The sequence below is a fragment of the Nestor notabilis genome, unplaced genomic scaffold (assembly GCF_000696875.1).
Source record: "Nestor notabilis isolate BGI_N333 unplaced genomic scaffold, ASM69687v1 scaffold31345, whole genome shotgun sequence".
Lineage (NCBI taxonomy): Eukaryota > Metazoa > Chordata > Aves > Psittaciformes > Psittacidae > Nestor > Nestor notabilis.
Window position 1 is genome coordinate 270 of NW_009930277.1, and position 24672 is coordinate 24941.

At 36.1% G+C, this 24672-nt stretch overlaps 1 protein-coding gene across 1 annotated transcript; it reads right to left on the reverse strand.

The window, feature by feature from the left end:
- Positions 1 to 346: 346 nt before the first annotated feature.
- Positions 347 to 21929, reverse strand: ATP11B (ATPase, class VI, type 11B; the record flags this gene model as incomplete). The annotated part of the gene is made up of 19 exons (XM_010015335.1): positions 21819 to 21929; positions 20893 to 20982; positions 17834 to 17914; positions 13720 to 13827; positions 13417 to 13545; positions 13185 to 13288; positions 11896 to 11943; positions 9826 to 9890; positions 8919 to 9000; positions 7497 to 7647; positions 4634 to 4831; positions 4198 to 4356; positions 3570 to 3742; positions 3106 to 3174; positions 2209 to 2282; positions 2019 to 2122; positions 1700 to 1881; positions 768 to 971; positions 347 to 500 (listed from the first exon to the last, which is right to left on the reverse strand). Coding segments are annotated over exons 3-19 (2082 nt in total), but the record flags the coding sequence as incomplete, so codon positions are not given.
- Between the last annotated feature and the right edge of the window lie 2743 nt (positions 21930 to 24672).

The window sequence follows — 24672 nt, forward strand, 5'->3', positions numbered from 1 at the left end:
CATGAATTTTCAGCTGTGGTTTGGAGAAGTGATGGAACAGGCAATGCCGAAGCACGCAGGTGATCAGGATAACTACCGCCTCACAGAACACTTAAGAGGCTGATTAAAGATTAGACTTTTTCTTGCACGGTAGCAGTATTTTGACAATCTCCTCCATCCACCTGCAAATTTTCACAAATGCACTTAGAAACTTAGTAGCAAACTACTAGAGATCAACAGAATTTAACAAGGATTCAAAAGCCACACAAAAGGGCAGACAGAGAAACAAAGCAGTTCCTGAAGTTCTTGCCTCCTCAAAGCATGATAAAAATACTTACAAGACAATTCTGATTACATTCTCACTTACTTTTGCTTTCTGAAGGGGTGCCATGCGACAGCACAACACTGCAGAACAATTTTTGCAAACTTCCATGAACAGTTTTTCATGTTCCCTGAGTGCAAGAGAGAGGCTGGTCCCATCCACAACGAGTCCGTGCTGGATAACGTGGTCTTCCTTTATTCTATTAGGAATAAAAATGTTGGCTTTGTATCACTGTGATGGAAAAGTTTAAATTTTGTTATGAACTATGCAGTTGCCCGTACAACAGACAAAGAAGTTAGCCTGTCAGAAAGACAGCTTCTTCAAGTCTGTTATTATACTACTAAATAAATTTTTTAAAAGATAACTTCATATGTTTGGCACATACATCAAAGAGATTGTCATAAAATCTGAGAATAAAAGAAAACAAACATAAGATTATCACTGAGATGACATCTCAGGTATTTACCTCTTGGCTAGCTGCCTCAGTTGTTCTGCGCACATACTGTCTGACTTGTGTTGCACAAGCTCAAGGATGTTCATGGTTCTATGAAAGTGTCCACAAGATAAGCTGACACTAACAGCTGTTTCGTGCTTATCTCCAGTGAGTACCCACACTTTGATACCAGCCAACCTGAGTGCTTCTATAGTTTCTTGGACTTTATCCTGTAGTCTAGAAACAAGAAAAATCTTATATAACCAATCAAACACTTCACAATAAAAGAGCTCATGCTGTCACTCCATGTTACTCCTGTCATGATGATATAAGACTGCATTTCCAATGTTACGCATATTTTCAGAGAATCACAGTCTGGCAGATGACATTCCATTACCAGCAATAAAATGAAGGCCTTGATGAAATAAAACTGAACTTCAATCCTGCTAAGTGATCAAAAATTTGTAATAAGCATATCCTAAATTAAATTAGGCACCACTGCTGCATTTGAGAAGCTTTAAAACAGTCCACAATAATTACTATCTCCTGTAGTGCATGAAAAGCTTTCAAGTGTTCCATTTGTACACTCCAGTGTACAATACACCCTCTGACTTATGGAATACATACTATGCAAGCAGAATGCTTTGTAAAGTAGCTATGTATGTAAGTTTTCCCAAGGAATTAGTAATTACTCTAAATATTTACTGCAATTATTCTGTTTCACATACATTAAATCTTTCCTGATGAATACTACAGTACAACACCATTATTAAGCCAATAAACAGGTAGTACAACATGTGTTTTGAATGTTCCTCAATCCAAAGAGTGGTAAACGTACTAAACTAGAACAGCACAGAACTTCTAGTTGTGGTGGAAGAGCTTTTCATGGCATACATCATATTTCAGTTATAAAACCTAAATTCACTATTGCTTTGAGTATAATTAGCAGAAACTCCATTGCATACTTGTCTTCTACTCCTGTAGCCCCAAGTAATTCCAGATCCCTTTCTATGAAGTTGAATACATCTGCTAATCTTTCTTCCCGCTGTTGTAAGGCAGTCCTGGCCTCATGAAGCCGTTTGCCAATTTCTTGATACTCTTCAGGTGTGAATCTTCTGTAGGCTACACACAAAGTTCTTAGTCCTTTCTGTGAGAAAATAAAAGACTACATTCAGAGTAGGTAAGATTCCGATCTAACAAAAAGGTGTCACCTGCAATTTGTTCAAGTCAGAGAATTTGCACCAGAATTTTCTTCCCAGCAGCTGGGCAAGCATTTACACTTACCAAAGCGAATTCATCCACATGTATCCTTGTTTTGTCTATTTCTCCACTCTTACTACGAGGAAGAATGGAAGATTCTGCTCCTTTTGTGAATAAAAGTTTTTCCCCTAAAAAGTAAAATGGAACAGAAATTAAGAATACATACTATTTAAGAAGTTCTTAACTGCAGCTTGTGCAACTTCTGATCACGTACCTGAGGGACTCTCTACAATGACACTCATTCGTCTGCGAATTGGATCAAACTCCAAAACATGAAGCAATTTATACCTGCATTTTGTGTTTCAACAGAAGGGGGAAAAGGAATAAAACGTCTTTAGAAATAAACTTGTAGTATCAGTTACTCATAAATATGCTTTATACTATAAGTATAAAAGGTTCTTCCACCAATAGGAATAGTTTTCTGAACATAAGCTTTACATCTGGAGATTACAATCAGCTCCTATCTATTCCTTTATCCTTCTATCATTACTTCAACTGTAACTTTGAAAACTACACTTTGTTTCTAACACTTGTTAACAACCTACACAAAGGGAAGTGTATATTCCTTTGTAACTGGACTATTTTTTGTTATGTTGCCACTAACTTAGAAAATTAACTTTAGACATTTAAGTTTAAAGTACTGTCAGCTACCTGAAACAGATCCAACAGATGTAAGGGGTTATGACATAATACTGCAGCTATACAGTTATCAATAATATTTATAATCATTTGAGGAAATTTTAAAATATGTAATTAGAATATGCATACATGAGACAGATTCTGAGAACTTCCAGAGCTGAAAGCACAAACAGTAAGACCTGAATAAGCACTCCAGTTTTCCAACTCTACTGGAGTCTCAACCTTTGAGGAACAGGCAGATACAAACTGTAAATACACATCTACACAGAGTTAACTAATGCACACAAAATCCTTGCATCTCAGACTCAGTTGGTAAGAAATAAGATGTGAGCTGTCCTGAAGATGTTAATCGAAAAGCATTAAAAAGAGCACACTGTGCATAGGCAAAGTTTTCTTATAAACAGAGACGATTAAGAGGACATTAGTTTTCACTACTGTTCTGTCCTTCGAAAGAAACAATAAAAATGAATACCTTTCTGGTTTTCCAAGAGTTTTTACTTCCATGCTGTCCCCAGTAGTTCCAGTAAATACTACTCCAACCCTAAAATTAAAAGAAAATATACATTTAATCATCACTTTAGACATAATGTCTATTGATGAGGAAGGGAAAAAAGGAGAGAACCCATTACTACTCTTTACTTCTAGAGACAATGAAAAATGCCCACTTTCTCCGCTATTTAAACAGAAACTATAACTTCTCCATTAGGGGACTAATTCACTATAATAATCAATGATTTTCATAAGTATTTTAAGAGGTCACTTTTTAATACGCCTAGGGTTTTGTGCATTTTATTTTTCTAAGATTTCATAGTAAACTGACATTGCCAGGCCCTGGGCTTTACAGCCTTTCTGAGCAATTTTAAGGTTGCTTTTACCATGAATTGCCTGCCGTAGTACGCATTTTCTACATTAGGTAGCTTTGTCACTACAACTCACCGGCTTGCAGCTTCAACTAAAGCTTTCTCATCTGGTGAAGAAGCATAATACTCCAATGGTGATGCTATTCCATTGGCATGCCAGGGGCCATCAGCACCATCTGTCTGATCTGCATTGATCTGCACTGTATGACAAAGACAAACCGCTTTCAAGAAGAGTTCTTCCTCTTTCATCTATAAGGAAGAAAAAACTTAATTTGTAACATGTATCAATCCAGTTTCAAATATACTTCAAAGAATGTTTTTACTTAAAAATCTGCCAAGTATTCCATGTTAAATAATCACATCTCAACATAGAATCATAGAATAGTTAGGGTTGGAAAGGACCTTAAGATCATCTAGTTCCAACCCCCCCTGCCATGAGCAGGGACACCACACACAAAACTATGTCACCCAAGGCTCTGTCCAGCCTGGCCTTGAACACCGCCAGGGTTGGAGCATTCACAACTTCCTTGGGCAACCTATTCCATGTTTAATAAATATTTTTTGACAACATTTAGGTGCTTGAAACTGTTGATAAATTCTAGTATTTTCTTTTTTCTTAAAATGCTGATGCTAGAAGAATATTTCTCTGAAATAAACCACTTTCTGTCTGGGATGTCTAACGGGGGGGAAAAAAAAAGTCTTACCAAACTATGTATATTTCCATCTGGAGAATCATCAGAAAACCCCTCTGGAGTTAGTTTACCATTGACCTCTTGGTACTTTATGCCATTAATGGAACACTCCCGAAACTGCATCTCATTTTCAGTTAATGTACCAGTTTTGTCTGTAAACACATACTCTACCTTTTGTAAAATAAAACAAAAAACAGACTTTGAGTTGCATGTATGTGTTAGAAGGAAAAAGTAAATATCTCAACTCACTCTCCAAAAGACACCGTTTTTTGATCATGTAGAATTTTTTATTTCTGCCATCAGATATTTATACCTTATTTTAAAATTAATTGGAAATCAAAGTGCAACCAATAGAGTCTTCAGTAATGAATTTTAATATTAAAAAAGCAGCACAAAACAGAAGGAAAAAAAACAAAAACAAAACCAAAAAATATATTTTTTACTCTACCTGTCCCAATTCCTCATTGAGGTCTGAAGTATTTACTTGTGCTCTCTGGTTTGTTTCTTCATGATAGAGGTCAAGATCCCAGCCAATAAAAAAAGATCCAAGAAATTTCTGCATCTCAACAGTCACATAAAGTGAAATAGGTATGATAAAATTGTAAAGTACCAAAAAAGCAAGAAAATCTGAAATAAATCTAAGAATCTACAAGAAAAAAAAAAAGAGAAAATGTAAAGATTACATCACTAAAGTGATGAGGTGGAACATGGTTATTTAGTTAATGTTTCAATATGCACAAATTGACAGAGCTGGAGGAGACCAAGTCCCATGTATTCATGAGAAAGACAGCACACACAGTGACAGTGAAGGCATTTCCAGGTTGCCCCAGTAACGTGCCTTCAGACCGACTGGATATTTCAGTTCTCAAGTTCATTAATTTTTGTCCTTTCTACTCAATCTGTCAGGAAGGATGCTGACTAATATTAACTGTCACAGTGATTCTGTTTTGAGACAGGTCTCTTGAAAGGGTTGGGTCTGAAAAAACTCATGTGTTCCCCATTCCATCAAACAGCACCATTCACAGGCTTTTCTAAGTAACCATAACTGGTGAAGGTAAACAACTGTCATTTCATGTTGTCAGAGGAATATGCAAGTATTCTGTATTGGTCTGGGACAGCAGAGTGACAAGAGGGTTCCTGTCTACTAATATTTCCCAGCGATGTGGGTGATCCAGACTACATGACAAGAAAAAGACTGTGAATTTCAATGGCACAAGCTTCTTTTATGCCTCTTCAAATCATTGTGTTCAACACAGATGTTTCAAGTAAAAGGCTCCTATTAAGGATAGAAATGTCTCTTTATTAGTTATGACAATTTCAACAAAATCTGAAATGCAACATTAGTCTATTTGAAGTCTGATTTGCACACAAAACTCGGTATCTAAACTGTACTTTGGAAAGTTTACTAGTCTAGGAGAACATTTTGAAGAAAGGGAGTATAAAGGTAGTCAGTTTGCAAACCTAAATAATGTCTGTTCTTCAAAATTAGAACACTGCTATAATTACTTAATAAAAGTCAGTACCAATTGAGGTGTCTGACAAAAACTCTGGAAGTTCTGAGCCTTAAGAGATCTTCCAAACTAAACTAGAAAAGACAGATAAAGACTGAGAGCAGTAATTCATTTAAGACAAGATATACTGAGAAGAAAGGACAATTACTAAGGTTAGCAAGTTTCTTCAAGCAGTGTCTTTTAAATAGCAATCTGCTATTTAAATAGCAGGAGATACAGGAGAGATGAACAGAGAAAGCACTCCAAGTGAGGATGTTAGCATATTGAGAAATGCAAAGCAGATTGTGGAAATGAACAAGGCAGAGAGAAAAACAAAGACATGGTAGGAGAGTGACACTGCAGAAACATAGATGGCTCTGCATGCTCCTAAAAGCAAAGGTAAAGGAGTGGAAAAATTGAGTATATCCCAGTACTATTCAGAACTGAAAAGGCTCCACAGGCTAGTCTAACTTATATAGCAACTACTTCAAATTAAGAGAAGCCAAGAATTTACTTTATTGACCACTTCAAATAGTTGAAAGTGTGTTAGTGGGTGGAGGCACTAAAAATAAGTCACTAAAGAATTTGAAAACTTTTAAATTAATTTAGTACTTTTCAACAGTGACACTTTCAGACAAGATTATTTTGGAATATAATGCAAAGTGTTTGATAACTGTAGTGATGACCTGAATTAGTAATTCTAAATTAATTGGAAAAATATCTCAATGCTGTGGTTTAACCACAGAAACACTTTGCATGACAAAGCTTTTGAGAAAGTTGCATGTTTTACAAAAACGCCGGTAAACTCCTAACTCTCCTTGAATCAAAGACATTCTTGAATTACTTTTTTCCTTCCTGAACCACTATGTACTAACTGTAAATTTCACTCTACTTGGGAAGCAGAACAGAACTCTCCTGACTTGGGATTTGGACCTTTCTGCACACATGGCACCTAGTGAGCACACTAAATTCTCAACTCTTCTGGAGATGAAGAGACTGTGGGTATTAAAATATTTGATACTACATCACATGGGGAAACTGGATTTCCAATTCTTCTGTGCTTTGAAAATCCTCTCTGCTTCCTAGAATTTGCTCCAGCCAACTCAAGAACTACTTTGAAGGAAGGCAGACTTGTACGGAAATCAAAAATTGAGCAGAACACTGAAAAATACAGAATGATTTTATTAAAAAAAAAAAAAAAACACAAAAAACACAAAACAAAAAACAAACAAAAAAACCCCCACAGAAAAAAACACCGAAACAAAAGAAAAAAAAAAAAAGAAAAAGACACTTCTCAGAACTGCAGACTTAGGGAACACTTCAAAGTGTCCCTCCAATCTTCACAGGAAAGTAAGAAGGTAAGAAGGCATGCAGAGGTTTGAGCAAAATTACTGCCTTACAAAATTGTCTGAACAATCTCAATATCACAGAAAGTCTGAACTGTGAAATCACTGCAATGGAACATGCACAAGAACAACCATTCTCTTTTCATTTAAGGAATGACAAGAGACACCCAAAAGAACGTATAATAAGAACACAGAACATCAGAAATATGTCCTAGTAAGACCCGAAATTTTCAAAAAGCTTGGTCTTTTCATAAAGAAAGAAAAAGTCCAGTCATTAACAGAGGTAAGATATTTCTACACAAGAGTGAGGCTACATAAGACTAACTCTCTAAAAAATACTGAGACAACAGAACACAGATTTGCAAGTGGATTACGTAGTAGCTACACCTACATCCAAGAATAGAGATATAACACCACATTCAGTATATAGTGGTTGAGGGTTCCTCAGATAAGCAACTGTTTAGAACTACATTACCTTACTGCTGTTTCTTTCATGCTCTGTTTTTTCGTTATACCAAGGCTCATCCCATTTTTCTTCAGCTTGCCATGCATACTTCAAAATAGTGCTCAGAATGGCTTCGAAGAGGAGGATTATTAGATAAATAATCAAAAAAGAATTCATGGACCTACAAAGAGGCAAAAAACAAACAAACAAACAAACAAACAAACTTCAGCTTATTTTACTTCATCTGTTGACACACTGTGGTTAACTGGACAACTAAAAAAAAAAATGTACCCTGTGTTCAATATGGATATAGTTTCTATATCACAAGCAAGCAAGAGAAGTGAAAAAGAAATCCTACATCTGACTAAGGTACACACTACATACAGCAATCTGAAGACTAGATTAAGGTGCAAGAACACCCCAACAGCTGACTTGCGTCACACTTGTCCAAGATCTGGTGAGTGACTTATCCTTCTCTTCTTCCCCAAGCATTTAGTAAGGCTGTGAAGGCAGGTCAAATAACACAGCGGAAATCCAAGGCTGCACCTTTTTCTTCAGTTAGAAGAGTACTACCATGTGCCTCTGATTATTTAACCCAGGTACTGCTATACCAGGATATAGTCAAACTTGCCTCTATATTCTGTAATGCTAGCCAGACCATCATTCTACTCCCTGCTTTGATGACTGAACTTTCCCTGTGCATTCTATAGTTCAATACCATGTTTGCAAAAGAATGCTGGGGGGCTATCTCAGTTTTTCAGTAAGTGGAATAAAGGCAACATACCAGAATTCCATTTTCCTTTTAAAATATTTCATGAGGTTTAACATATAAATCTCTATTATAATAACACCTATCCCATAACGACATGCAAAGATATTTTAAACTGAGCCTGTGACTTGTGCGAGAAGCAACATTCAATGCAAAACATATCTGAGTAGGCTATATCCTTTAGACTATGTGAAACAAAGCTATTTTCCATTATATCAAATACTACAATTCAGGACAAAGATTTTTAAGTAACGAAGACTTCATTTCAATCCATCCTCTTTAAATGCATGATACAGTTTTACAGTAAAGGATGCAGAGAACAGCAGAGGCTGGGACCTGTTGTGAAAACTATCTCTAAGCATCTAGTTCAAACAGCATTACACCTATCATTAAATGAGCTCCACATAGCAAAAAAATCCAAACAAACAACAAAAAAAAAAAAAAAAACCACCACCCTGAACTTTTTCCACTTTAGTCCTTTTTTAAGCATGGGTATTTCAACTTTGTATGTTAGTGAAAGGCTGAAAACTCAAGAAGCTCCTTAGAGCTTTCTGAAGGGAAAGCAATTAGCTTCTCTTCCCTTGCCTACAACCCAAGGACAAGATCATCAGGGTTTTAAAGTTACCAAGGAAAAACTAAGTTAAGACTCTACAAATAAGAAAGATATTAGAAAATAAACATACTTTTCTACTGCTGACCGTTTCTGAGATTTACTCTTGTAATTTAATGCCATCTTTGTCTCCATACCTGTATACACTGCAACACCTGGTAAGGAAAGGGAGGAGAAAAAGTTATACCTTATTTTCTGCATATATACAATTTGCTTAACTTTTTCTGATAAGAAACATAGGATAAAATCAAGAGGTGATATTATTTTTGTGTTTACTTCAGTACAATATAAGACAGTATTAAGTATTTGCAATAATGTTATTGTAAAACAGTACTACTGAACTAATTTTAGTACCTACAAAAATGCTGTTCATTATTATAACTGTACTGCTCTTCAATATGTATTTTACGGAGATGCTGTCATTATGTCCAGAGCAGGATGTGAGCCCCCAGGTCAGTGTCACCCATGTGAGTGATCAGGGAAATCTTGACTCCAAGCACCAAACGGTCGCACAGCAAAAGGCCACTTACTCCTCCCAACAAGCCTCAAGAGCTGCTCCCCCCTCTGTCCACCCCCCAGTATAATGCAGTACAGAGTCAGTGGTCTGAGTGCTGCTGGCGCCAGGAGCAGCAAGATTCCCTCTCCTGGGGCAGTGCAGGGTGCTCTACGTCAGGATGTCATGGGCTTGGTGCTCCACGAGCTTCTCCATCATGACAGCATCTCCATGCTCCTCACATCTGTGCACACATTGTAGTTAAGTTATTCCTTTATCAAACCACTTCAAGTATTTTCACAGGGCAGCGGTGGACTTTATATCCTTAAAGATTCTTCAACATAATATCACTATTTTCATCTACAATCATATCCCCTCAGGTAAGAGCAGATCATGACAATTTCTTCAGTGCAAGTAGACTTAAAACACAGTTCATCAACATGTTTTAAGAAGAGAATACTCTTTAAATATTCAGATGTCTACAAACCAAATATTTCTTTTGTGTTTTTTAATCTTGCTCCACGAAGTAAGAGACTTTCAGGCCCAAGAGGTCTAAAAAGAAATAGAAATATCAGCACTTAAAAATTAGTTGTTTGGTATTACGTGAAATCCAGTTTCCTATGCAAAGTTGTCCTATATCCTTTATGAATTTCCACTGCAACAGCTCTAACCTCACACTCATTTACGTCCGTTTTCAATGCTCTTACCCCTTTTACCATATCTCATCCACCCATCTCCACAGTGCTCTTGGTTTCCTTTCATGCCTCCTTTGGTCAGTGCCATCCTCTCCCACCACTGTTCAATATCCCATAATTAGTGACTGAGCTAAATATAACAAATGGCTGGGTTAGAGAGACCTGCAAGTTACTTGAGAAGCCAGCAGAATGAAAAAAAAATGTCAAGCTCACAGTGCAGCAGGAGTACTATTTTAGGTTTGGCTCATTTACCTATCTTACTTCTATCAGTCTGTCAAACTGAAATGATCTAACAGGTTCAAAAGTTATTCATACCAGAGAAACAAAGACAAACAACTAGATGGACAGTGCACCACCACAACAGTGCTGCTTCCTAATACAAGAGTAAAATTTCATAAACTGGAGGCTGGGGTGGTGGGGTGGTGGAATCTATCACAACAGAGTAACACATTAATTTCATTTGCTAAGTTAGCTGTAAACAATGCTGTGAAAATAAAGGTTCAGGTAGAATCAAGGTTCATATTACGTTAGAGCCATATGCTCTACTCCAGTGGCTGTATGATCTTTAGAAACTGCTAGTTTGAAATAAAACAATTAAAAAAAACCAAACCAAAAAAAAAAAAAAAAAACCAAAACCAAAAAAAAACCCCAAAAAATCCCCATTCACTATTTTTGCCAGTGTTTCAAATGAAAGCAGAAATTGAACTGCGGTGGCCAGGTTGACACACCAGGTATAAGCAAAAGAATTCAAGATTACATACTAAGTGCTACAGCATACAAGCCCTTGGGTTTGTCTTACTTTTGCATTAGCTGTACCACAAGCAGTCCATGATTATATTAACAAAGCACTTACGTTTGAATTTTCTTTGAAAGCATAACCTGGAGTTACTAAAATAACCCAACCCCACACTCCCACTTCCCACACTTAAAAATTGAACTTAAGCATTACTACAAATATGACAATCACCACTACAAATACTGTGTGCATCAATTCTGCACACAGATTAGCATAGGCTATTTAAATTACACATATATATGCAAATATTTTAGGCTAGACTCTTTAGATTTGAACTAAAAGGGACTAAATGTGTATTTCTGGATATAAGTATTTTTGGAGTTTGTAAAACCAGTCTGAAAAACCCAGAATACAAAACAATTAATTAACCTGCATGCTTAATATTCCTGAAAGTCTGGTCATTTCTTCCAAGTGATATCCTTGTCTTTATTTTAAACCATGATCTTTCTCACTCCTGTTCTTCCCATTTTCTCTCCTGTCCTATTGTGACAGTGGGAAGTGAATGAACAGCTATGTAGATGCTTGTCTGCCACAACCCACCACAATTAGCAATGTTTGAGGAAGTCCACATATAGATCTGTAAGTGGCTTCAAATCTTTTTTGTATTTTATATTTTCACATGCGTCTAGGTGTATGCTACTTGCTATGACTGCACAGGGAAAGGTTGTGAGCATATGATTAAATTCACACAGTTATGTGTTGACTATTACAGATGTAAGGACTTACCTGCAAAGTCCAGGTAGTATGGTAGTGTGAAATATATACTAAAAGCAACACATTTGTAGTAGAGGCTTTCTTAAGACAAATTTCAGGAATTTAGTTAAAATAAATTTTTAAGAATTTCAACTGCAAAAACATCTGTTCAGTGCCTCTGATAAACAGTTTTACAGAAAATGTAGTAATGAACTTAACCAATTTTTTTCATCTCCATTTAAGTATACAGCTACAGTTAGTACGTACAGTAAAAATACTCCTCCTTTCATATATTCAACAGTAACTCTTTCTTATGATGGTCATTTTAACCAACTCCATCAGTTCTAAACATTAATCTTACAAAATTAATTACCTTACAATTTCTTCGGTTTGCTGACTTACAGTTATTCTTCCAACAAACCTATGAAAGATGGCCATGAGTTAGAAATATCTACACAAAGACTCAAAAAATATAAAAAACCTCCTGTTACAAAAAAGTCATTAATAGTTCACAAGTACAAAACAATCAACTTTTATTAACAATCAAACTAAAACAATATGGCAACACTGGCAGTAATTTTACAAGAGATATTTAACAACAGAAACATCTATTCGTCAAAAGAACAGTCATCTGAGAAGCTTATTAGGTTTCATTAATAAAGCCACAAAAGATTATATTTCTTACTTAATTAAAACAGACTGTGACTTCTTCATGTTTCAATAACAAATAATTCCTCAACGAATATTAAGTTAGCATATTAGCCATCAGAAATAGTAATTTTTCATTTAACAAAGCCAACCTGCTTTGCTTTTAAAATCTGATACTTGCATATTTAGCATGACCCCAGCTTCTATAGTAACTGTACCTTAACTTGATGTTCTTACAAATTGAACTTCATGAATATTTGAACAGCTGTTCAAACTAAGTATCCTGATTTTTAAGAATTTAATACTTCTCAAAGATCTGAAAGCTTACTTAAGAACTGCTGCTGTGGTATACTTGGATCTTGAAAACTGCTACTTGACAGCCACCATTTTCCATTATACGATTCAGGAGAAACTTTGATGGAATATAACTTCTTTACCTATAATGCTCTTTTATTAAGTCTAGGTCATTGCTTGCTGATGTTAAAATGAAGCACAGTCAGATACCTGTTTTTAATCTAAAGTTTTGCTGCTGAAAAATGGAGTTCAAATCTTCTCTTAAGCATAAGCAAAATAAACGTGGCAAACACATATCCTGAACATAAGCTTACAACAATTCGCTACAGTTTGGCTGAATTCCATTAAGAAAAATATACTACTTAGGCAGAACCTTATACAACTCTTTCTCTAACCTGCTCTCATTCATAGGCCATTTAATTTTTTAAAATCTGGAAACAAGTTTACTGGTTAGAACAGAAATCTACGTAAGTGTCATGATTAAAACACAAAAGGTAAACATTATCCCACGATTTTAATTTACTACTGAAATGCTCAAATTTAACTTCTCAGTTGCAATTTTCACTAAGTACATACGTATAAACACTTACGCTAATTATTAAACTCTAAAATTTAAGCAGATGTCTGAAGCTATTTTAATCCCAGCAAGACACATAACATTCCTACTGTTAAACACTTCATTTTGATTTAATTTCAAAATATTTACCAATAAGATGATACCTGTATAGATCTGCTTCTGGCTGCTGACATTCTATAACAGCTACAAGTTTGTCCAGGTTGGCAACAGACTGTAACACTGCTGTTTCTGGGACTGCAACATGTGTCTGTAAAACAGTGTCCATTAAATTAAAGATATAGGACTACTAGGCCGTAGGGGGTGGGGTGTTATTTCAATGTCTGAAATAAAAATGGCATAGCAAATTAACTACATTCTATTTCATAATGACCAGACCTTAAGATTGGTCTCTCCATCCAAACTTGCAGTAGTAACATGGCATGAACCGTCCACTCGATCAGATGACAGAAGCACCAGGTCAACAGGAAAAGTCTCATCTTTGGCTACTCTAACAATGTCCCCCACCTAATGAAGTGAACACAAATGAGAAGCGTTTTAATACAAACAGAGTTTTAAAAGAGAAGTCATTTCAGCATTGTTACTGAGTCATGATGGAACGGGCCACAGTGACTAGTAGTGGAAGAAGAGCATTAGTTATGCAACAGAAACACAATTTTCAATTTGTCCTTAGGCACATACCCGAATGTTTTTAGATCTAGTTTTTACAAGGCCACCACTTCGAACAACATAAACTGGAGCACCGTTCACTTCATTGTCTGCTTTGTGTCGCAGCCAGTCTTCATAACCCTGTGGAAAACACACACAAATATACTTTTTAAACAAGAAACCTATACAGAGTAACAAGTATCTTCTAAGCAAATCTGCTTCAAAGTACTTGCTGTATAGCCTGAATACAATTACTCATTTCTGTTGAGCTTCTACTACAGCAGTTACTCAAGAATACGGGAAACCTCCTAATTTTCACTCACACAAGTGAAGGCAAATAAAGTAGCAAAAGTAGCAAAAAAAATTAACAGTCCCATGTTCTGTTAAAACAAACAGGCAGTGACATTTTCTGCAGATGTGATGAACAGGCATTAATTCAATCTTTTATCTGTACGGATTAATATACTACAAAACTGGGAACAGTGACTCTTATGGGTTTTTTTGTGGTGTTTTTGTTAGTTTGTTTTTTTAAGAGAAGTAACAGACTGAAATTATTTCCTCACATCATACCATACAGCACTACTTACAGTTACTGCCATAGCCTATGCATGAAATCTTAAGATTTCTTAATTTTGTATGACAGGATGTACAGCAAGAGAAGATGACTGAAAAGGTTTTAGTTCTTTGACTCCTAATGCAACAGTTCTCAGCAAGTGAGTTTTTAATGGATAAATTAAGCAGTTTTCCTTTACCCAACAGTCGACAAATCTTTAAGCACACTTTACTCCATGCACACACATGCAAACATTTATGAGAGTGAATCCAGGTAAATTATTCCTCTTCAATTTTCCTAAACAATACATTGTTTATTTAATCTAGTAGCTGATTCTCAATAACATAATCCTGGTACTGTTTAGAATGCCCCATGAGGAAGCACAAGAAGTGGATCAGCCTATGCAGGAAGTTCAACTGCTCTTACATCCTGTCAAGACTCCTGCAACACATTTGCAATTATAGAAACATTTTCCAAAATGCTTTTCTGCAGGTATAAAAACATGTGAAAGAGTTAAAACCACTTCCTTTAAAGTGTGCAAACAGAAGGGGGCCTTCTGAAACAGCAGGTATAATCCCAGTTCATCCTAGAATGCTACAAACATTATGTGAATGTTGTAACACATAAACTACTAATGCAGATGCAGTTTGTAGAATTCTGCAGTTGACTGGAAAGTCTGCAGCTGAAGAAAAGTTGTATGATGAATTTCCCATGTTAAAAGTATAGTTTTGCAATTCTAGCTTTATAAGTTTTTAAGCTTTGTAAGCCAACTGCTTAAAAATAAGTAAGTGTGTAGGAATAGCAGCCACTCTATACTGGGAAGTCAGAATCCTCAAACCCCTAAGTAGGACTCTTTCAAGAATCCTTCCTAATCAATATGAAAAAGCAAGAGCCATTACCTACAGCTCCTTGTTAAAGGTGACTGACAGAAGGAAACAAGGATTTAACTAACATTCAATAACCTTGGGGCATTTGTCTCATAAACCTGAACAGCTGAACAATATGGCCATTTGGCAAAGAACCGAGATTTATCTTCTTTAGAAAGTACAGATACCAGTGCTTTCTCCATCCGACACCTATTGTCTAAAACACAAGCGTGACACCTCACACCGGGGAATTCTTAACTTACTGTGGTCAGTTTCAATTCCCCCAAAATTTACCTACTGCAGCATTTTTGAGAGTTCCTTATCCTCACTTGCAAATACTGCAAAAGTATTGTGAAAAAGAAAGATGCAATAGGAATACAGGGAATGTTGCTTAACTGCATGAACAGAAACAAAATATTCAAAATCCCTCAAATTATATTCTTAACTCCTACTTAAATAACTGCTTCAATGTACTTAGAAAAAACAAACAAATCAAAACAAAAAACCAAACAGGCCTGCGTATTACATGAGCAGGTTTTTTATTCTCAGTTAGGTCTATATTTAATCAAAACTTGCAATTTACCTGACATTTGTGTAAACATCTATGCCCAATCAGCTTATTTGCTAAACATCTACGAACCTATTAAAACAGACTAAATTTTTTAAAGTTCCTTGGGAAATACCTTTATTTTGTTTTATTTTGTTTTGTGGTTTTATTTTTAACTTTCATTTTTGTTCTATTTGTTTTATTTTCTAATTTTGCACTCCTCCAAGGACTGCACAGGCATCTTCACAAGTTTAAAGAAGAAAGTGGTCTGGCTAACAAGATAGACAAAATGACACAGCATGAATTGCATCACTTTGCAGTCTCGTACATCCTGCTGTCCAAGGTGCAATTACACTGCTAAGAAGAAAAAGTTCTATCTCCTTGGCGGAGATCAAAGTAAAGCTGAGCTTTACTTTAAAACAGGAGAGTTTTTACAGCCACTACTAAGCTTCTCAAACCTGCAATAGTTAATGCTTCTAGTTTTCCCCCTTCATCTTTTAAGACACTAAGAAGTTATAGTTTAACATTTATCTTGCTGAAACTCTGTACAGAACCAGTGCACCACAGCTTTCAGAAGGGGTTCCTTCTAAAATCTGTTTCCTATTCCACTTCTGGTTTGAGAAACTGGGAGCTGGTTTTGAGACCATACTGGCTACTTTCTCCTCTGCATTCGAACAGCAGATTTATCTTTCTTCATTTTCTGAGGGCAGCCTGTTGGAAATAGCATGCTGAATTGTCTTTCCAAGATAACAGCTTATGAATACTGTTTGCCTACTTTGTAGCAGGTATAATAAACGTTAGAGTCCATTACATCAGTTTAGGTGGTTCCAATAATCCTTGCAGAAATATTAACATAGTCAGAAAAACCTGTGATGCTTGGCAAGTCATGAATGATTTGAAACTTCTAGAAGAAATGTCACAATCTGCTCTTTGCAATCAATGGTAAGATACTTAAATTTCCCAATACAAGATTGCATATCTGGAACCAAGGTGGTGATAAGATTATTTTGGACTATTTTAGACTTACACATGTCCAACTTCTTTCTGAACCCACCCCCCAGCCCCCCCAAAAAACCCAAACCCCAGTATATTTGTAACTAAGTTGCACAATCTTTCAGTTCACGCAGCTTTAAGGGATATTTTCTATTGACCACAGCTCTTCAACATGTGATTTTTGGGGGTGATGATGGTAACTGCAATTGAATAGGATTAGGGCACTCTACAGTCATTTTTACCTTGCCCTATTTCAGGTTGGCTTTGGGTCTTACCAGCACAAAAAAAAATTGAAATTCCAGCTGTAGCTCTGTAACAGTCTCCTGCATACTTTTCAGCTACTATGACTGCATCTTTTCCCCAGACAACACTGTCAAACCCTTAGAAAGAGCTATTTCCTGAAAACTACCTCCCTGCAGAAGAAATAAGAGTTTTATCCACATCACGTCTTTATTTATGTGCTTGTTTCTTTCTCTTTTTGCTCTAAGGGTTTAAAGAAAACAGAAGATTTTTCTTTCTCTCTTTTTTCCTTCCTTTTTTTTTTAAAAAACATTCTCCTTCCAGGGCCTCTAGGTCTTAGTAGGATATAGTATGGTGCTTGATCAAGATTTCTATTAAACTCAGAAGATTATTGTTATTTCAGGTGCTATAAAGCACTCAAAAATGTTTTATGTAACCAAAGAAAAAGAAAACAAAACTGGAAGCTTTCTAAACTGGATCTTTACCTGGTACAGGATTGCAGTTAATATACATTTTACCCCATGAAACATACTCCTTGGGGCAAAATTTGTCTTTTAACCATGGACAAACATGGGTTGCTTAATCTACCTAAGCTCTTTTCTCAGTATGTGAGGATTGGTTTTAGTATGTAGCGAGGTGTGCCAAAAGAATAAGCAAGAAGCTTTCAGAAAAGGTCTTATAATAAGTGACATGTAATGTTTAGACAAAAATGCTGTCTGACAGTCATTTACTGTCCATTTAAGGGTACTGTAGCTAGTCACTGAAGGCCTGACAACTAATCAAAATGCTCAAGTTCAAGCATCTAACAAGAAACATTAAATACAAAATCCTTTGTAAAAATAACACATTTCTTATTTATTTTTAGTATCTAAACAATACCTTGGTCAGACTTTGTTAAGTAATTTTACCTTAGAAAGTCTTTGTGCTACAAGATTTTTTTCCCTTTACCTGTTTTATGGCTGTCACAGTTATGACAAAGAATAATGGCAATCCACTGGTAATAGGACTGGTAGGGGTATCTATCATGAGCTAAAAGAGAGGAAAATATGAAAATTAGACCCAGTTTTATTTTTATAATTGTACTTTTTTCAAACTCCTCATTATTTTTACTGCACTTTCTGCAGTATTTCTGGAGCAAAACTCAGTTCCTAACAACATTAATAGTGATGCAAACAAAGTTTCTAAAGCAAAGAACAGACTTGGTCACGTTTGTAATACGTGCTAATTTTAAGAGTCCTTAGCACGTCTTCATCCTACAAAGATGAACTTGAAAGTATATTACAAAGGAAGGAAATCTAGACTTTGTGAAGCTGTTTCAATACTCCATACAATCTACTGCTTAACAGCAATGCAGAGTATAACAACATCCACTTCAGAAATGAAAATGAAGTTAAAAACAGTAATTTACAAGAGTTTAGATACTAGAGAACACTCTTAAGACTGCTCCTGTCTGGTTCCACCAAGTTAACATGCAGTTTTTCAATTTGTGCTATTACTGCTGGCATGCCAAAAGTGCAGTGTGTACACTAAAATTCTGTATGTGGCAAGGATGTTAGTGGTTTGCCTCTGCTGCAGGAAAAAACAACATGGTCAAGTGCTGTAAAGAAAATATACACAATAACAATTCAAAACCACAGACATCAATTTGATGCACTTTACCTGATACTTATGGCATTGCTTTGGGAACCATTAAAGAAGAAAAAAAATAAAATAATCATACATGAAGTTTACTCTGTTAAGAGCCCAGAACCTCAGAGAGAATACAGATTATGCCATCCTACCACAAATGCATAAGCTTTTTTTTTTTTCACTGAAACAACAACAATTTATAGAACACAACAAAACAAATAAGATCTAGGCTGCAATATTGTCTGTTCTTCAACTGTAGCACTGCAATTTCAGCTTGGCAGCATGTTGTACAAGAAAATCCACGCCACCAGCATCTGATTTTTGGCTCATATATGAAAATGGAGCAAGTTTTGCACTGGTGGGATTGTCATGGCAGCCTGCTCCTTTTGCCTCTTTCACCAGAACACCATGGCCATTTGCCTCCTACACAGCTGGACACACAACCGTCACACAACTGGTGCGGAGTCTCACAGGACCAAAATGCAGTCTGTCATCATGTTTCTGGCATGCGTTAGTGTGGTAACCAATGTGGACTGAATTGTGCTGCATGTTTAAATCACACAGTGAAAACCTGCCTCAGGTCTGTCATCCACAGTGGAATAAGGTGGTAATGACAGACATTGCATCCTGGTCACATGAGATTCCTATGACAGAGAAGATACCATGGTGATCAAATTTTAAAGGCACCTTTGCCTCATAAAAAGAAAAGAATATTAGATGTTAATGAACTTCTAAACAGGATTTGAATAAAACCAGAATTCCGTTCTAACAAATAAACAAAAATGACTGCGTTTTTTCTCCCATTTAGTTTCCAAGAATATACACATAACAGACATTTCCCACACAAATTAGGGCGCTCGCTTGAGACACAAACTGCTAGAAAAGGACTACACTCTGAATTGAAGTTATGCCTTTAGATCCAAATTTTTCATGGACATTACTCAAGTCTAACAGTCTGAATAGAATATGACTCAAAAATCAGCTAAAGTGGTAATTTGTATTGAAAAGAAATAAAAGCTTTAAAAATGCAACACCATCCATGGTTACTTTAAGTTACATTTATATTCCACCTCCAGCATGTCCGCAGTCTTCCTCATGCTATAATATTAAATACCATGAAACATCGTAACAGGAATAACGAAGTTAATATTCTTAACTAGGACAACAGATTCTGTTCAACTAAGTTAGAACTATATGACTTTAGTAACTCCCAACACAGGAATTTTCAGCCTATTATAAAGTTAATTCTTTCTAAATGTGAAAGAGCAAGAGACGCAAGATTAAAAATTGCAGGACTGGCCCTGCTACTGACATCTTGCCCAACCACAGGCAAATCTTATATATTTTTCACTATTACGGGGTTTTTTTTCCAAATGAGGTACCACCTTTTTCAGATGCACACTGTAAATGTTGGTTAGTCACTGTGGAAGGCTGTACATGTTCAAAGCATTCTATTTTACAATGAAAGAAAAGCCTGGATACCCCAAAATCCTATCTCTGTCTCAGATACTACCTGGTCTTTCAGAAATTTTCATCTCTCCTTATAACGTTTCTCCCACTTATCCTTCATCTACTAAAGTCTGCAATAGCTCAGCAGAATTCAAGTACAATTACAGAGTCGGAGATGCAAAGACTGCAAAAAATTTAGACATCATACTTGTAATATACTTGTGGACATTCTTAACTGGAAGAAATATACTCTGCTACAAAAGCCACATGGTATTTCTGACCTATACAGCACTTAGTGATGTCTTCAAAACTGACAAACTGTCAATCCTAGCTGTAAATTTTTATATGTTATTTTTATCTGAACAAATTGAATTTGAGGGTCTCGGAACTGTGACAATAGCGCTCATTTACAAAAGCAAGATTCCACCTACAAAGAGAACACAGATTAATTCAAGCCCAGCTCAAGAGCAAGCATACTGCCCAATCTGATACACATGAACTACCATGTCTGCATTTCTGCATGCTAATGTCCAAGAGGAACTTAAAAACACTCAGAGCGAAACTCCTGGTTTATTCAAAGACCACCAGTGTCCACAAAAATCAAAAAAGGTTATCTGGAATTTTATTACTAACTAAACATATTTAAAATTGTATTTTGAGGCAGACAATTGAGCCCCTGTGCTGGCAGTGCAATGCACTTTGAAGCTGCATACTTAAACACGTTAGCATTCATGAAGATAAAACCTAAGGACAGTACTTAAATTTGGGCATAATTCTTTTTAAAGTTATGTTATTTTCCAAGAGAAACTGGAAACATGTTGGTTTTTTAGAGACAGAATATGTAAGTAGAGAAGTTAAATTCACAGACCAAAAATCAATGGCAGAGTTTACAACGTATATTACAATTTCCTGAGTATTATTCAACTTACCTGAACCAAAAATATAATCAGAAAATAAAAGTTAGCTACTCTTCTGAACTGCTCAAATAAATTTTTTGGAACAAAATTCCACACCGTATACTGAAGGGGAAAAAGGGAGAGAGAGAGAACAGTTATGACATACTGAATAATTTTTCAGTGAAATTCAGCTACATCTCTTCATTTGCCATATCCCCTCCCCCAAACCATCTTCTGGTCGTGCCCTGCTCTCAAAGAGAACTGCTGTATCCTTTGGATTTTGGGTGGGCTTTTCTGTTTTGTTTTGGTTGGTTGGTTGTTTTTTTGATCTAAATACAGCTAGTGGGAAAGCAGGGGTAGCGACTGCATTGCCTGTACAGTCAAAGTTTTAAGTATTTTTCTATCAACTGGGATAGGAGCAGCTGGAGTTACTTGTCTGCTTGCATCCTGGGTAGCAGAGAACAAATTAATTCTTGCAGCTGTAACTTTGTCCTACACCACAACGACAAGACGCATCCCCACCATCAGTTCTATTGATTCCAGTCCAAAGTCACACTAGGAGGGAATCTGCACTTGCAGCCCATTGCTAATTTATTTTATGCAGAGTACTAGCTTACATTTTGGCTATTTTATAAATCCTCACAACCAGCTTCATCCTTCCTTTTAAGTTGTTCTGTGCATCACATCCAGACACAGGTAACAATGGTTTAAAACCTACTTTTCTTCCAAAATTCTGACCAACATGCTTAATTGTTCTGTACTTAGTCAAAGTCTAAGGAAATAGGCATGAGAGCAGGAGAAAAACTACACAGGAAACAACCTAGCTTTTTTCTCAAAAAAGGTTAGCTGCTTTCATTTTTAATATTGTAGATGTGCCGTAAGACACAACGCACACATGTGCACTTACTACACAACTTCCTAAGTACAAGTGGTTTTCCTATGCCAAACTTATACCTTACCTTGGATGATATGATTCTGTTGTCTGCAAACTTCTGAGGAACATAATGGCCATGCTGGGGAAAACGATTTGCTATATAAATAGTTCTTGTATCGCTTTGATGTGGTGGGTCAAAACCCTGAAACACAAAATTAAAAAACCCTGTTTTATTAACTATAGTTTTGTAAAATTATCTTTGTCCTGAAAAATGATATCCAGATATCAAGCACCAGTTATAGAGTAACAGGTTGCTTTTAATAGGAAACAGAATTAATGTGTAAATTAATGGCTGCTGTGTCCTCACAGTCATGCTCATGATAACCCTGATGAAACAGATTATGAGAAAAGGTTGGGGGGAAAAAAAAAAAAGTCATACTAGTATGCTGTGATAACTGGATTTTGAAAAGATTCCCACCATCCTAAAAACAAAAGCATTTGCATGTGCCTAGACAATAGTATTTTTTCTAAACAAGTCTATCACCAAAAACTAATACTTTGTCTAATCTCAAATGTGATTTCCTACCACCACCACAAACCCAGACTTATTAAAAAACAAAACAAAACAAACGAAAGAAAAACCCACAAAACCCCCGACCAACTAAACAAATGGAAAAACAAACAAACAAAAAAAAACCCCCCAAAAAACAACAAACAATAACAACAAAAAAAACCCCCTCAGAAATACCGATAAATAGTTTCCTGCCAAAATAGAAGAACCGTTGGAATCAAAGCCCTGTGTCAGGTCTACTACTTAGTATTTTTATCAGCTGCCTCTCTGGGGGAAAGGGGAATACAGGTGTTTAACCTGCAGGTAACATCACTTCAGGACTGCAAGAACTCCAAATGAAAAGAAAAAATTCAGTATCACCTTGACCAACCATACACACAGAAGACTAAAAAATGCAGCAGTTAGATACAACTGACTGTATCTACAAAAACAGAGTAGAAGCCTGTATAAAGAGTTCTGAAGATGATCAAAAGGCTACAGTTGATCACAGGCTGAATGTGAGTCAGTAATGTCATTCCATTGAGAAAAAGGTCTTTGGTATTAAGGACACTTGAGAAGGAATGGGAGCCACAGCTGAAGCGCTGTGAACCAACTGAACAGTATCCAGAGGACTGGAACATGAGCCACAAGAGATCCTAAAAATGTGACATATAATGCAAGACTGAACAATCTAAAAAGCCAAGTGCAAACAAATCAGAATCATTTAGCCTAGAGGAAACTTGGGATATACTAGCACATCTTCAGATATATAAACGAGTGTTCCACTGCGAAAAGGGGTAATCTGAAGGAAGAACAACTAGGCTTAAGTTGCAGCTCAGAAAACTTAAGTTTGGATATTAAAAAAACAGACAAAAAAAAACTTCCTTATGGAAGCATACAGTTAAAAACCAAAATAAGTCACATGGGAAGGTTGCAATGTCTCTGTAACACAAGGGCTTATATCTAGGTCATTCAAGTCTATCTTTAACTGAGCCTTTCCTGGGGCTACATGACTCACCAGAACTCTTCCTAGCTCTAATGTTCTGACCTGGAGAAGCAGGTGATGGCAAAATACAATAAGCAAGACAGTAAACCAGTAATAATTTAGGTAATAAGCCAAGAACACTACTAAAATAAAAAAGAAAAAGCTTTAAGACATGTAAGAAGCTAGCAAAATTAAATTTCGAACTGCCAAGTTGTTTGATAGGGAATCAATGATTGTCCAAAAAGCAGTGAATTTCAGCATGTGCATCACACATTCCTAAACTCACAACCAACTCTGTACTGTATACAGTCTCCTTGTTCTTTGATGCCAAGTGAAAGGACATTACCAATTCCATTGCTGGAGGTGAGGAAACTACCTTTGCAGTTGTGTCGCTTCACTTGTGAAACCAGGCTCAGACCCTGATCTGTGTCAAATAAAAACTGACACCTCACAGAACTCCAACAGAAGATATTTCTGTACCAGTTAACTATAGAGGATGATGAACAGTGAGCAGAATGAGCTACACAAAAAATGGTTGGTTTAACCAACCAAGAATTCTTTAATTCATGACTATCTCTAACACAGGGTGTTAGGTATGTCCACATTCAGGATGGTGTCATTTTAAAGTAAATGGCTAATTTTAAAATCCTCTCAAATATAATTTTTTTTTTGTATTTGGCATTATTACTACAGAAGGGAAGAGGTCCAGAAGAAAGAAGGGAGAAAGAAAGGCAAGGGGATTTCTCAAAGAGATTTGAAGGAGAATAAACTTTAGATGACAAGCTGTGGAAGGCTGCTCTGGTCACAGGCGCCAGTGTGAAAGCTTGTTTAAAGATAAGAGTGGAAAAAGGAGACAAAAAGTAGATAGAGAAAAGGAAGGGAAAAATATATACAGATGTCAGAAACAAAAAGAAAAGAACTGCTCATCATGACTTTAAGAGAAGTGATACAAGCATGAAAGTAAGATTAAAAAAAAAAAAAGAACCTGTTAAATGCTGACACAAAATTTAAAAATTTTGTATATCTGACATTAGTGACACATTAGTTCTAAATGAATACAGAAGATACAAGCAAAAACCTTTTATTGTGGCAAGAAAAAAAAATGTGCTTAATTAGTAAAAATATGTACACAGCTATCTTCTATCTCAGAAAATGTCTGGCACTCACAAAATACCAGACATCCTCACTTTAGAAAGTCATATTCTACAGCCTAAAAACACTCCACTAAAAATCAGTCGTAAAGCAAGGAAAAAAAAAACCAAAAAACCAAAAACCAAACCAAACCAAACAAAAAACCCCACAATACCTACAAAACATAAAAAGCAAAGAAAGCAGCCAGGAGTCGCTTGTGATAAATGCTAAACTCCACATCACTTGCTGAAAGTTAGTAAAATATTTCAGACT